A 14,370-nucleotide genomic window follows, 5' to 3' on the forward strand; every position below is an offset into this window, starting at 1 on the left:
TAATAAGACTACAAAGAAAGGCCACACATATTGAATATCACATTTTATTGTATCTTATCTCATCACAAGAGAATACTTTCGCCGCATCCTAGGAGTCGTCTTTCTTTGGAGAGAAAGCACAAGAGCATAATGGACCATAATGGGATCTTAAATTAGCCTCAGCCTCAACACTTGGCGCGATGGTCAAGGGATGTTTCAAACAATGTCACTGCCAAAGGATTGTTTGACGGTTTGAGGGTGCGGATGGAAGAAATAATCCTGTAGTAAGACTTTCTGGCCCACACCCACAAAGATTTGAAGTAATAGCTTTTCATTTATACAAAAAGGTCGCATAGTAACTACAAATACAATATTTATCACTAGTCCCTGTAGTTAAACCACTGAGTATAAAATTTTGAGTTATTGTTAAAATGCATAGTAATAACCAGCTGGTTGTTGTTGTTTTTTTGTTTTGTTTTTTTGGAGAGGAATCTGTCTTTTTAATCTGCGGGTTCATTCAGTGATAATGGTGTTTTTGTGTCATACAGGATAAGGTGACAGCAGTTGTGATGATGGAGCGGAGAAGGCCATCTGATATCATTCTCAAGATAAGCTCAGTGACCTAAACAGGAGAGCTGCTCCTGTATGGTGTCCAGAGATTTCAGTATAAAAGAAGCACTTCCAGGCTCGTCAGAAGTTTTGGACTGATAGGCTGCCAACGAAGGTGAGTCTTCTATCACACTGTTTGCAGTGATTAGTGCTTTAAGTTAATGAGCTGTTCAAGAGCAGTTCTTTTGCAAAGACTTGCTAATTTTGGCATTAGAGAGACTTTCATGGGTTTATTTTCTAATTTGACTTTGTTTTTTTGTTTTTTCTTAGTATCCACATAACAACGGCAACACAAAAGGTAAATGACGTTCATGCAACTAGTGACTTGCCTGAAAAAAGGACACAAAATGAAACAAAAATATAACTAATAAACCATGCACTTTCTATTTTATGTTATCATTAAATGTCTTTCTGTAAATCCAAATTTCATTATTTCACTCATACTTTAATCATTTTTACAGTGGAGCCATGCATGCGGACTCAGAAATGGAGTGTTTTGGCCCGGCGGCCCTATACCTCCGAAAATCAGAAAAGGAGAGAGTAGAGGCTCAAAACCTCCCCTTTGATGCCAAAACAGCGTATTACGTGGTCGAGCCCACTGAGGTGTATGTGCCGGGGAAGCTAGTGAAAAAAGAGGGTGGCAAAGCTACAGTTGAAATTAAGGGTGGGAAGGTATGTAGACATCTATTCTCATATAATACAATATATATGTAAAGTAAATGAGTGGCAACATATTCTCACACTTTATTTCATAATGGTACTGCACATTCTTAGAGCTAATTGTGTTGTTTTGTTGCAGACTCTCACTGTGAAGGATGATGACATCTTCCCCATGAACCCTCCAAAGTTTGATAAGATTGAGGACATGGCCATGATGACCCACCTCAGTGAACCCTCTGTGCTGTATAACCTCAAAGACCGTTATGCAGCATGGATGATCTATGTAAGACCAGTTTAGATATTAAGTATAACATTAGGTATATACAGTATATACATGTATGTATAAAGGTGACATGTAATATATATATGTGCTCTCCCTAAACAGACCTACTCAGGGCTGTTCTGCGTCACTGTGAACCCCTACAAGTGGCTCCCAGTGTATGACTCAGTGGTTGTACAAGGATACAGAGGCAAAAAGAGGATTGAGGCTCCACCCCACATCTTCTCCATCTCGGACAACGCCTATCAGTTCATGCTCCAAGGTATCAGTCAGTTTTTAAGCTACTGTGTGTCCAGAATAGTAAGTCTACATGAGGAGCTAGTCTTTGCAGTGTATTGTGACACCGACTGCTGTAATATAAAAAATATAATGCAGTAGTACTGTTTAAGATGTTCAAATTTTATTCTCTCAACAGATCGTGAGAATCAGTCAATCCTGATTACGTAAGTCAATTCTAAAGAGAGCTAATTAGGACTTGTTATTACTGCACTGTATTATATCTGATTTACACTAACACACATGTCGTGTAATTGTCTGCATTGTAGCGGAGAATCCGGTGCGGGAAAGACTGTCAACACCAAACGTGTCATCCAGTACTTTGCGACAATCGCAGTGGCTGGAGGAAAGAAAACTGCTGAGCCAGTAGCTGGAAAAATGCAGGTAAATAATGTGATATTCTGTGCGTGTGTATGGTGTCTATGAAAGTGTAAATACAAACATGTCATGTAACTTTATTTAAGGGGTCGCTGGAGGATCAAATCATTGCAGCCAACCCTCTGCTGGAGGCTTATGGTAACGCCAAAACTGTGAGGAATGACAACTCATCCCGCTTTGTAAGTTTAAGTTAATAAGAATCTTGCTTCTTTCAGATAGTGTCTGCTTTTAAGATGGTCTGCTGCCCTCACTATTCTTTGTTTGTTTGTTTTTCTTTGTAGAATATATTGCAATATTACAATTTAGAAGCATGCTGTTTTTTTGTTTTGTTTTTTGTACTGAATAATGTTTTGGTAGGTTAATATGACTTTATCGTTTAACTCTCTGTGTGGTGCAAGTGGAAAGACCTCCAGTAGGATTTTAATCTATCATTTACCACCAAGTATAAACCTGTGTACTAGCAGAGCGAGTCACAAACATGCCCGCACTGATAACTGCATTCCTCTGCAGGGTAAATTCATCAGAATCCATTTTGGAACAACTGGAAAGTTGGCTTCAGCTGATATTGAAACATGTAAGCCTCCAGCCCATCGTTATATCCAGAAGGTTTAATAAAAGTATAAACTGTAATCTTATCTCCTTGTTTTAAAGATCTGCTGGAGAAGTCTCGTGTGACGTTCCAGCTGTCTGCTGAAAGGAGCTACCACATCTTCTATCAGCTCACGACAGGCCACAAACCTGAGCTGATAGGTGAGACATTTAGCTATATATATCATTTTATAGAATAAATGCATGCTCCACATGAGTCTGTATAATGAAATACAATAAACATCTTTCAGAGGGTCTCCTTATCACCACCAACCCGTATGACTTCCCCATGATCAGTCACGGTGAAATCACTGTCAAGAGTATCAATGACGTTGAAGAATTCATCGCCACTGATGTGAGTACACACTCTGCAAAATCCAACACATTAAAAGTTACACTTTAATTGATTAAATACTGCACATACTGTAATGGTTCCTCAGATATCATAATGATGTCCTGTCAGAGCAGCCAATAACATAAAGTGAAGACACGACAGCTTTATTTATAAGTACATTTTTTACACAGATGTAGGTTTAAGGTGCTGTTCAAATAAGATAAAATAACAATACAAAAGGAAAACTCAATTTAAAGTAAAAACAACATCATCAACAGCATCATAAGGTAAAAGGAGATGAAAGTTAAAAAAAAATGAGCATAAATAAACCAAAAGAATGAAAGTTGTAATAATAATACAGTAATAATAAGTCATTGGGTTTTAACAACATTCAGTTAAAGTGTTTGAGAACAATAAGGTTTTTGCCTTGGATTTAAAAACTGCAGTGGTCTGGGGTTTCCTAAGAAGGACAAACATAAATAACAAAGAAAAATGTTACAATAAATCTGTATTTTTCATGATCCATTCGGCAGACTGCCATCGACATCCTGGGCTTCACTGCAGAAGAGAAGTCAAGCATCTACAAGCTGACAGGAGCTGTGATGCATCATGGAAACATGAAGTTCAAGCAGAAGCAGCGTGAAGAGCAGGCTGAGCCTGACGGCACTGAGGGTAAATGCTGGAGCAAAAATTCTAAATATCATACCTGTACAATTAACTAATCATTACCAATATACTGTAATGTTTTTTCCCACCGCATACATTTCTCCTGTTATACTGTGTATTTGTTTATTCAATCATGCTTCCACAATTAAGAATGATGGACAAAAGTTAGGGTGTCTCAGCTTATCCTTAAGCCGGAGGTTTTGGCTGATGAGAGTAACAATACCTGGGCTACTCTACACTAAGCCTGTTGTCACAGTGACCTGGCACTGCATCACCCATCACCTTTGTAATTTATTAGCATCACTGAGGAAAGTGTGTAATCTTTGTGTTCTCTGTTTTCATCAGAGGCTGATAAAATCGCCTACCTCATGGGCCTGAACTCTGCTGATATGCTCAAGTCGTTATGTTACCCAAGAGTCAAGGTTGGCAACGAAATGGTGGTTAAAGGTCAAACTGTGCCACAGGTACTTTACATTAAAGTATTAGTTTACAAACATAATTGTGTTAATCAATATAAAAGCACCACGTGTTCTGTATAACCAAAACTACAACTCTTTTAATCTTTAGGTGCACAACTCTGTTATGGCTCTCTCCAAAACTGTCTACGAGAAAATGTTCTTGTGGATGGTCTTCAGAATTAATGAGATGTTGGATACCAGGCAGGCAAGAAGCTATTTCATCGGTGTCCTGGATATTGCTGGGTTTGAAATCTTTGATGTGAGTTTTGTGACACTATTTTGTTTTTGATAATGATAATGATGATGATGATTTTGTGGTTGAGGAAGTAACTTTGACTTGTTACAAATTAAGTTCAACAGCTTGGAGCAGCTGTGCATCAACTTCACCAATGAAAAACTGCAACAGTTTTTCAACCACCACATGTTTGTCCTGGAGCAAGAGGAGTACAAGAAAGAGGGAATTGAATGGGTGTTCATTGATTTTGGTATGGACTTGGCTGCCTGTATTGAGCTAATTGAGAAGGTACTACAAGAGACATTTGTTACAGTGATGAAAAAATAATGGTCCTCACTATTAAAGGGCTGTACATAAATGTACTTTTTTCTCATTTGTGTTATCGGTAACAGCCAATGGGCATCTTCTCCATCCTTGAAGAGGAGTGCATGTTCCCCAAGGCAACAGACATGACCTTCAAGAACAAAATGTATGACCAGCATCTTGGAAAAAATGCTATCTTCCAGAAACCCAAACCTACCAAAGGCAAAGCTGAGGCCCATTTCTCCCTGGTGCACTATGCCGGCACTGTTGACTACAATGTCAATGGCTGGCTGGATAAGAACAAAGACCCTCTGAATGACTCAGTTGTTCAGCTCTACCAGAAGTCTTCAACCAAACTGTTGGCTCACCTCTTTGCATCACATGCCTCAACAGAAGGTAGAGTCTTTTTTATATTTAAGGTACACAACATGTAGAACTGAAGCAAATGTACTGTATCATAGTTATGTTAACTAGACATCACCAGTACATTTTATTGTCAAGTTTTATCTACAGGAATAAAGGATTATTCAGAGTAACCCCCAAACAATTTAAGATACTTTAAAAACTATATTTAGCAACATCAATACCATCATACTTGGAAATAATTTATGTGCCAAAATGAGAATGCAAAATGAAAATAAACTTGTAAATTCTTTTTACAGAGGGCAAAAGTACAAAGAAGGTGAAGAAGGGCGGCTCCTTCCAGACAGTATCAGCCCTCTTCAGGGTATTTTTTATTTTCACAAACATATTTCATGGTCACTTTTGAACACATATATAAATAACCGTGCAGGTGATGAATAATGGAAGAGCCTAACTAAGCTTTACACGAGAAACATGCATGTAGTGCACCAGTGACTCGTTAATGCCATTTCATAGCAGGCCAGGTTTGTTACCTGAATGTATATCGCTGCAGAGCTACTGTAAGTGATGTGTTGATCTTCAACATGGGTGGTCTGGGTTCAGTCTCATGAATTGATTATCTTATCCTGATTATCTGTAAAACATTTATTAGTGAAAAAGAGGTAAAAGTAAAAACATATATTTACATCAGTTCAGGCACACCACAGAACCTCTCCCTTTCAAGCATCACAAACTAAATCTTCTGTTTCTATTTTTTATGCTGCCATCTTAAAGTTATAAAGTGTTGTCATGTCAGTGTCAAGACTTTGGGGAAAATGTTAATTCTAAAAGTTTTGTCCATCAACAGGAAAACCTGAGCAAGCTGATGACCAACTTAAGAAGCACTCACCCACACTTTGTGCGCTGTTTGATTCCCAATGAAACAAAAACACCAGGTAGGCCCCCAAAAAAGTTGTGTGTATAGCTGTTTCTAATATGAACTCCTAACAATGTTCGACCTTTCACACATGTAGCACACAACAGAAGGTTTTTCGTGTCACAAGGGCTCTCACCTACTTGAAATACTCTGGTTTGGTAACGATTTTGGCTTCGGCCTTTAATGTCAGAACTTCCTGAATCCTGTCATCTCTCCAGATGGACATTTTCATTGCTGTCTTTGTGTACATGACCCTTCTTTTTCACCCTCGGATGTTTGTTTTCTTCTGGTTTTGCACAAGCCGCATACACCCACTCGTTCACTGTGAATTCTACGAATAGTTAGGTGCTCTCTTCACATGTTGGCTCAGTTGGACATTATAGTGAATTTGTCATAGGGCGCTGGCATGGTTAAGTCCATGTAATGTCCAATCCAACTGATTCAGACAGCTCTCTGAGCACAAACAGCTCCTCCAGGTCATGTCTAGGTAATTTCAGGTCTGCAGTGCATGTCTGAAAGGAGCGTATGACTAACAGAAGCCTCATATTCCTCACAACAATTACGATGGGGGAGGTGTTTATGAACTCTTAGCTTCTTTAGTTTATCTACTGTATGGTTAGCCGTTCTGTTCCACAGTTGCTGTTACAAAGCAGGCAGATGTTTGCAAATAACACCTCCTCAGCACCTCTGACCTGTGCAGGTGCTTCATGTCCATAACCTTGGGTGTTCTTATTACTGTTTAAGGTCTCATGGAGAACTTCCTGGTTATCCACCAGCTCCGGTGTAACGGCGTGCTGGAAGGTATCAGGATCTGCAGGAAAGGTTTCCCCAGCAGAATCCTCTACGGTGACTTCAAGCAGAGGTGCAGTAGCTATCTCTGTCAGGCCACTTTTGCTGACTCTGTGCTATCAATGATCTGATCTAAGTAATTCCTTTCAGATACAAAGTATTGAATGCTAGCGTCATCCCTGAGGGACAGTTCATCGACAACAAGAAGGCCTCAGAGAAACTGCTGGAATCCATAAACGTGGATAAAACACAGTACAGATACGGCCACACCAAGGTAAAGAGCATACTTAATTACAATCATGACATAATGGCATTATTTTGTAGCATGAAACAAAAAAATAACATTTTGGTAATTTATTGTTGTTAAAACTGTCATCAGGTATTCTTCAAGGCTGGAATTCTGGGAATGCTTGAGGAGATGAGGGATGAGAAACTGGTTGAGCTGGTCACAATGACTCAGGCTCTCTGCAGAGGTTTCCTGATGAGACGAGAATTTGCCAAAATGATGGAGAGAAGGTGGGCTTCATTTTGATATATACAGATATTGTATCTATAGATACTGTATGTAGTCTGCATTAGCTTGTGCAGGTTAAATGTTTAAGCAGCATGTTCTTCATACTTCCAGTAAATATAATTTTGGATGCAGTTACTGGATGAGCTGTTGAAGAGTCTGAGTCAGTGTATAGGGATATGTAGGGCTGCTTCAAATTGATAGCTCCTGGCTGATACTGAATTCAGTTCAGTATAGGTCTGACATCCTAATGAGATCCAGGGAGACATAGTCTGCTCTTCTAGCTTAGCAGTCTATAGGAATAAATGAATGATATATTTTCCATCTAAAGTCCTCATAGTTATTGAATTCAAGGTTTTATTTATCCTGATACTCCAAAATAAGTCAAGCAAAAGAAATATTAGACTGGATGGAATTGTTTCTCATTTGCCGTCTGTCAGTACCGCGGCAAGTGCAAGCTGCTGGGCAGACTACTCAAGGGCAAGTGTTTCCCTAATTATCTCCCTGACACAAGAGGAGCCTTCTACGTGTGCTGCATCCTCTTTATTTTGATTACCTAGTTTGAACTCTTTTATGTAGGGACTAGGAGGAGAGTGTGTTAGTGTGCTGAGCCTCGCAGGAGCGGTTGCTGGATCAGAGACAGTTTGATACTGTACCTTGAGTTACAGTTATATGTGAAGCAGTGTAACATCAGGAACTTAAAATAAATGTGTTGTAGGCTGTGGGCAGTGTTTTCATAGTGAGTCAGGGTCAGGTTTCAGGCTCAAGCAGCATCAACTTTTGATAACAGTAGAGACTTTCTAATGACTGTAAATCTTTACCTAATGCTGGGCAGACACTACACGAGAATCAGGCCGATATGGGACAGATACCCCCTCCCAACAATACTCAGTAAAGCCCTAATATTTTTGATGGTTCTTAAGATCATCTTTCCAGACGTTCCTGTGGTGTGAGTTATGTTAAAAGTGATTATTACTTTACATGATCTGCTCAGAAGTTGAAGCTTGCAGCACTGGTTTAGTATTAAATGTCCAATTTCTACGATGTGATATCCTGTTGTGTGAGGGGAACCCAGAGGTTTCAAGATTAGTTGAGATTAGGGTTGCACTTGTTTAAAGGCGTACTGTGTCATGAAAATTGATGAATATCACACCGTGTCCAAAAAGGCAACTGGAAGGAGAATCTCAACTGTGTTATTTTAAAAAGGGAGACTTTTTACACATACATCCATTTAAAAAGTGGTTTCAAGTTTCAATTATAGTAATAAAATGTTTGTTCAACCAAAGATAGGCCTTCTTTTGCCATTAGTTTAAGGGTCATTCTGACTGATGATAATAATTCTGTAAAACCTTGATACCATGAAACCGTGGTATTTTCTGAGATGGTTATCGTACCATGAAAATCTCATACCGTTGCAACCCTAGTTGAGATTCAAAATAAATGTTTTAGTGTGGGCCAGGGTGAACTGGAGTTGTTGATGAGATAAACCACATGAACTCTTTCCTGCATTAGAGGAAAGAGCATAGGAGAGGTGGTTACACTAAGACATCATTGAGGTCAACTTTCCGCAACAGAAGCACGTTTCTGGAATGCTAAATAGTTGATATTTAATGTTAGGACCCAAAAAGGGATGCAAGGGTGGCAGCACTAAGAAACAATATCACCTAACTGTCCTATTATTTTACAGTTGTATGTGTGTATGTGTGTGTGTCTACTGTAAAACAGGAGAAGAGGAAACATTCTGACGTTTCTGTCTTGTCCACCAGGGAAGCTATTTACACCATCCAGTACAACATCCGCTCATTCATGAATGTCAAAACCTGGCCATGGATGAAGCTGTACTTCAGAATAAAGCCCCTGCTGAAGAGCGCAGAGATTGAGAAAGAGATGGCACAAATGAAAGAGGACTTTGAAAAGATGAAAGAGGAGCTAGCAAAGACTCAGGCTAAGAAGAAAGAACTGGAGGAGAAGATGGTGTCTCTGCTGCAAGAGAAGAATGACTTGCAGCTACAAGTTCAGTCTGTAAGTTAAAAAGAAAGAAGGGATTACTTTTCCAGAGATCCTGGTTTTTAAAGTTCAGTAATGATCATTTTGATTTTATGTCATATCAAATCTAGGAAGCTGAAAACCTCAGTGATGCAGAAGAAAGGTGTGAGGGGCTCATTAAAGCAAAAATCCAGCTTGAGGCCAAAGTCAAAGAGACATCCGAGAGACTGGAAGATGAGGAGGAAATGAATGCTGAGCTGACTGCAAAGAAGAGGAAGCTGGAGGACGAGTGCTCTGAGCTGAAGAAAGACATTGACGACTTGGAGCTCACCCTGGCTAAAGTGGAAAAGGAGAAACATGCCACTGAGAACAAGGTTTATGTCTCTTATTTCACTTAAATAAACTGTGGTTATTAGAAATACACACTGTGATTACATATTAAATAATTGTTTTTATATGAACTGTTAAGGTTAAAAACCTGATTGAGGAAATGGCATCTCTAGATGAGACCATTGCCAAGCTGACCAAAGAGAAGAAAGCCCTCCAAGAGGCCCAACAGCAGACTCTCGATGATCTGCAGGCAGAGGAAGACAAAGTCAACTCTCTGACGAAGGCTAAAGCCAAGCTTGAGCAACAAGTGGACGATGTAAGAGGCTGCATATTTGTTCAAAACAAGTGCACCAAAGTTTTTTCTACATTTCCACTGATAGACATTGCACTGTTTGTGAATGCACTAGCTTGAAGGTTCTCTGGAGCAAGAAAAGAAGCTCCGTATGGACCTTGAGCGAGCCAAAAGAAAGCTTGAGGGGGATCTTAAACTGGCCCATGAAACCATAATGGATCTGGAGAATGACAAGCAACAGTCTGAGGAGAAAATAAAGAAGTATGTAGTCATAAAAACTTAATTTATAACTTCCACAATTCCCCCAAATAATAATGTGCATCTAACATTTTTATTATTTTTGCTAACAAAGGAGGGACTTTGAGATAAGTCAGCTTCTTGGCAAGATAGAAGATGAACAGTCAGTTGGTATTCAGCTTCATAAGAAAATCAAGGAACTGCAGGTAATGTGTAATTATGTGTTTTGGGGGTGTGACATGGAAATATGTAAAATGCAGGACTGTCATTTAGAAATCATTAATAACAGTGCAACATTAGCTAGCTAGCTAGTCACTGAGACATCAGCATTCTTGATTTTTTTGTCATGTTTGTTATAAAGAAAAGGACCATAATACATAGAAACAACCCTAAACCAAGATAATACAATGGTTATTGTATTTTTTAAATCTTTATTAACAAAGAAAATGCTCCATTTGTGAGTTTGTGCTTTTGCTTGCAGATGATTTTTCATAAAACTTAGTCTGGAGTGTGTCTTGGAAAAACCTCTGTTTGGAGGGCCTCAAAACCTACACCTCTATCCAAACAATAATCAGGATGCCGTGATGTGAACGTGCAAAACAGAGTAGTAGGGCTAAGTGGTAGGGGCAAGTGGTGTATTGGGATTGAACCTTTGTCATAGACTGAAAAAAGCAAAGTCAAACCTTATACATTGGAAATAAAGCTTGACACACAGGCCATTTGAACATGGCTTAGTACCTTTTTTGCATCACAGGCTCGTATTGAGGAGCTGGAGGAAGAGATTGAGGCTGAGCGAGCTGCTCGGGCCAAGGTGGAGAAGCAGAGGTCTGATCTCTCCAGGGAACTTGAGGAGATCAGTGAGAGGCTCGAAGAAGCCGGCGGAGCGACAGCTGTTCAGATCGAAATGATCAAGAAGCGCGAGGCCGAGTTTCAGAAACTGCGTCGTGATCTCGAAGAGTCCACCCTGCAGCACGAGGCCACCGCTGCAGCTCTCCGCAAGAAGCAAGCTGACAGCGTGGCAGAGCTGGGAGAACAGATTGATAACCTCCAGAGAGTCAAACAGAAGCTGGAGAAAGAGAAAAGCGAATACAGGATGGAGATTGATGACCTCACAAGCAATATGGAGTCTGTCTCAAAATCAAAGGTGAAATTTACAAATTTACTAAATATTCTATAAAGGAAAATAACTACCACAATTTGTTTTTCATCATCAGAAGCTTCATGATATATCATATAGTTCACTTAACATTATTTTGATTTGTGTCCGCAGGCTAATCTGGAGAAAATGTGCCGTACTCTTGAGGATCAGCTAAGTGAACTCAAGTCCAAGAATGACGAGCACGTGCGTCAGTTAAATGAAGTGAATGTTCAAAGATCAAGACTGACAACTGAAAATGGTGAGTTTGACATCTGGGATGAGAATGATAAAATCACTAGAACCTGAAACCTGTTTATGAAAACATCACAGTTAAGCACAAATCATAAACAAACATAGATGTTGAATAACTTTCCTATAATCCAATATTTCCAATCAGCGGAATTTGGTCGTCAGTTGGAGGAAAAAGAGTCTCTTGTTTCCCAGCTTACGAGGGGAAAAATGGCTTATATTCATCAAATTGAGGAGCTCAAAAAGCACCTTGAGGAGGAAGTTAAGGTACTGCAGTATGCTTCTATTTAATTGGCCATAAATTATCGCATGTATTTAGTTAGAAAAAAATAATTGATTTTTCCACATTATGTATTTTGACATTATTAGGCCAAGAACGCCCTGGCTCACGCTGTTCAGTCAGCTCGTCATGACTGCGACCTGCTCAGAGAGCAGTATGAGGAGGAGCAGGAGGCCAAATCTGAGCTGCAGCGTGGCATGTCCAAGGCTAACAGCGAGGTGGCTCAGTGGAGAGCCAAATACGAGACTGATGCCATTCAGCGCACTGAGGAACTGGAGGAGGCCAAGTAAGTCATTATATATATATATATATATATATATGTATGTATGTATATATATATATATATGTATAAGACAAACCAAACTGACATCAAAAAAACTCACGTGTCTCAACCAAAGAGCTATATGTGAACACACTGCAAAGACTCCAGCCAACGACCAACTAGCACATATGTTCTGCACCTGTGTGAGAGAAGATAACTCTCTTCAGTACGAACATTATTAATGACAAATCTAGGCTCCTCCACTGTAGCACTAAACACACTTTAAGTTTGTTGTTTACATCAGAGCTTTAGTTGTTACCACATGCATCAGTTCCTTAACTCATCGTGACATATTTTTGCAGGAAAAAGCTTGCCCAGCGTCTTCAGGATGCAGAGGAATCCATTGAGGCTGTGAATGCAAAGTGTGCCTCTCTGGAAAAGACCAAACAGAGACTGCAGGGTGAAGTGGAGGACATGATGATTGATGTGGAGAGAGCTAATGCTCTGGCTGCTAACCTCGACAAGAAACAAAGGAACTTTGATAAGGTCAGATGCTACTGTCTCAACACATGGTTTGGACTTGTTTACCTGAGGGGACAAAAACAACAACAGTTTGTTCTGTACATGTTCAGGTTCTTGCAGAGTGGAAGCAGAAGTATGAAGAGAGTCAGGCAGAGCTGGAGGGAGCTCAGAAGGAGAGTCGCTCATTGAGCACTGAGATATTCAAGCTGAAAAATTCATATGAAGAAGCTCTGGACCACCTGGAGACCCTGAAGAGAGAGAACAAGAACATGCAACGTAAGACAACGAATCCTGCTTGTGATTGTTGACATTAAATACGATTTTACTAAATATGTGACACATTCAAGACTGATGAAAAACAAAATCTTAACAGCATGTTTTTTGTGAATGTGACACACTAAATATTCAAGTTTGGGCTTCAGTGACAGGTCTAATCTTACTAGAGAAAATAAGATAGATAATTAATGCAATGCTACAATAACAACACTAAACTTTGTTCACAAACATTTTTTTGATGCCTCCTTGACAGCGATAGCTGTGGCTGGAGGCATTATGTTTTCAGGTTGTCCATTCGTCCCTCTGTCTGTCACATTTTTGTGAACACAATATCTCAAGAACACCAAGAAGGAATTTCTTTTAGGGGATATTTGTGGTCAAAGGTCAAGGTCACTGTGACCTTGGATCTGTCTCATTCTCATGAACGCGATATCTCAAGAACACCTTGAGGAAGTTTCCTCAAATTTGGTGCAAACATCCACTATAAATAAAGTGATGAAAATTTGGTGATCAAAGGTCAAAGTCACTGTGACCTCACAAAACATGTTTTTGGCCATAACTCAAGGATATAATAGGACATAATGATGAAGTGATGACATGTTATCTCCAAAAGGTCAAAGGTTAACTTCACTGTGACATTATAATGTCACAAAAAAAAAACACTTTTTCTGCCATTATTAAACAGGCCTTTAAGGGTTCGTAACACCATATCTCAGAAACAGAAGGGGAGATTTGGTCAGATACTAAATTGATGACACTAATCTTGGCGTTCAGCTTGAAACTGTGCTGATTGTACTGTATAGATGTTCTGTGCTGCAGAGGGGAAGATGTGTGTGAAGCATCCGTGTTTTTACAGACATGGATGTGAACTGTAACTGCAACTTGACTGATTTGTTCAGGCATACAACCGCAAAGCAGTAATTCTATTTTTTTTTCTCAACAGAGGAAATCAGCGATTTGACTGAACATATTGCTGAATCAGGAAAAACAATTCATGAACTGGAAAAGGCGAAGAAGACAGCAGAGATTGAGAAAGTAGAAGTTCAGACTGCTCTTGAGGAGGCAGAGGTATTTACAGAGTTCCTACGCAAGTATGGAAAGTATGGAAAAGTATGGAAATAAATTTGATCAATTTCCAGGTATTAAAAAGTATGGAAAATGAAAAATAAAGTATGGAAAAATATTTGTTTCCAGACTATTACCACTGTTCTAAAATACTGTTTTCTAAAATAGAAAATTAGGTATTTCCAAAAATAATTTAATCAATCCGGATCGTGTTTTATGCTGGGCCAGGCACAGTTTGTGTGAGAGCAAACATCTCAGAAAACATACCGCCCCTTTTACCTGATTGACAAGTGGTATATCCAGTCCGCTACGTGCTGCACTATGTAGAGGAGAGGAGAGAGCTCTGTCTTACCTCTTCATAAACTAAAGTCATATTATTTTGCGCGAC

At 39.4% G+C, this 14,370-nt stretch overlaps 1 protein-coding gene across 1 annotated transcript in view; it reads left to right on the forward strand.

The window, feature by feature from the left end:
• The first annotated feature begins 1,056 nt into the window (after positions 1-1,056).
• The window catches only part of LOC126385546 (myosin-4-like), a 41,239-nt gene continuing 27,925 nt past the window's right edge, over positions 1,057-14,370 (forward strand). The window contains exons 1-31 of the mRNA XM_050037317.1: positions 1,057-1,260; positions 1,388-1,531; positions 1,634-1,790; positions 1,944-1,971; positions 2,074-2,188; positions 2,269-2,361; positions 2,693-2,756; positions 2,834-2,932; positions 3,022-3,125; positions 3,638-3,776; positions 4,116-4,234; positions 4,338-4,487; positions 4,581-4,751; positions 4,856-5,167; positions 5,431-5,493; positions 5,977-6,064; positions 6,790-6,907; positions 6,985-7,108; positions 7,214-7,350; positions 9,112-9,367; positions 9,463-9,705; positions 9,801-9,977; positions 10,069-10,214; positions 10,306-10,396; positions 10,945-11,334; positions 11,461-11,587; positions 11,726-11,844; positions 11,947-12,143; positions 12,482-12,665; positions 12,752-12,917; positions 13,861-13,985. Of these exons, the coding sequence (XP_049893274.1) occupies positions 1,057-1,260; positions 1,388-1,531; positions 1,634-1,790; positions 1,944-1,971; positions 2,074-2,188; positions 2,269-2,361; positions 2,693-2,756; positions 2,834-2,932; positions 3,022-3,125; positions 3,638-3,776; positions 4,116-4,234; positions 4,338-4,487; positions 4,581-4,751; positions 4,856-5,167; positions 5,431-5,493; positions 5,977-6,064; positions 6,790-6,907; positions 6,985-7,108; positions 7,214-7,350; positions 9,112-9,367; positions 9,463-9,705; positions 9,801-9,977; positions 10,069-10,214; positions 10,306-10,396; positions 10,945-11,334; positions 11,461-11,587; positions 11,726-11,844; positions 11,947-12,143; positions 12,482-12,665; positions 12,752-12,917; positions 13,861-13,985 (4,650 nt within the window). The remainder of the gene's footprint in view (positions 1,261-1,387; positions 1,532-1,633; positions 1,791-1,943; positions 1,972-2,073; positions 2,189-2,268; positions 2,362-2,692; positions 2,757-2,833; positions 2,933-3,021; positions 3,126-3,637; positions 3,777-4,115; positions 4,235-4,337; positions 4,488-4,580; positions 4,752-4,855; positions 5,168-5,430; positions 5,494-5,976; positions 6,065-6,789; positions 6,908-6,984; positions 7,109-7,213; positions 7,351-9,111; positions 9,368-9,462; positions 9,706-9,800; positions 9,978-10,068; positions 10,215-10,305; positions 10,397-10,944; positions 11,335-11,460; positions 11,588-11,725; positions 11,845-11,946; positions 12,144-12,481; positions 12,666-12,751; positions 12,918-13,860; positions 13,986-14,370) is intronic.

The sequence above is a fragment of the Epinephelus moara genome, chromosome 24 (genome assembly GCF_006386435.1).
Source record: "Epinephelus moara isolate mb chromosome 24, YSFRI_EMoa_1.0, whole genome shotgun sequence".
Lineage (NCBI taxonomy): Eukaryota > Metazoa > Chordata > Actinopteri > Perciformes > Serranidae > Epinephelus > Epinephelus moara.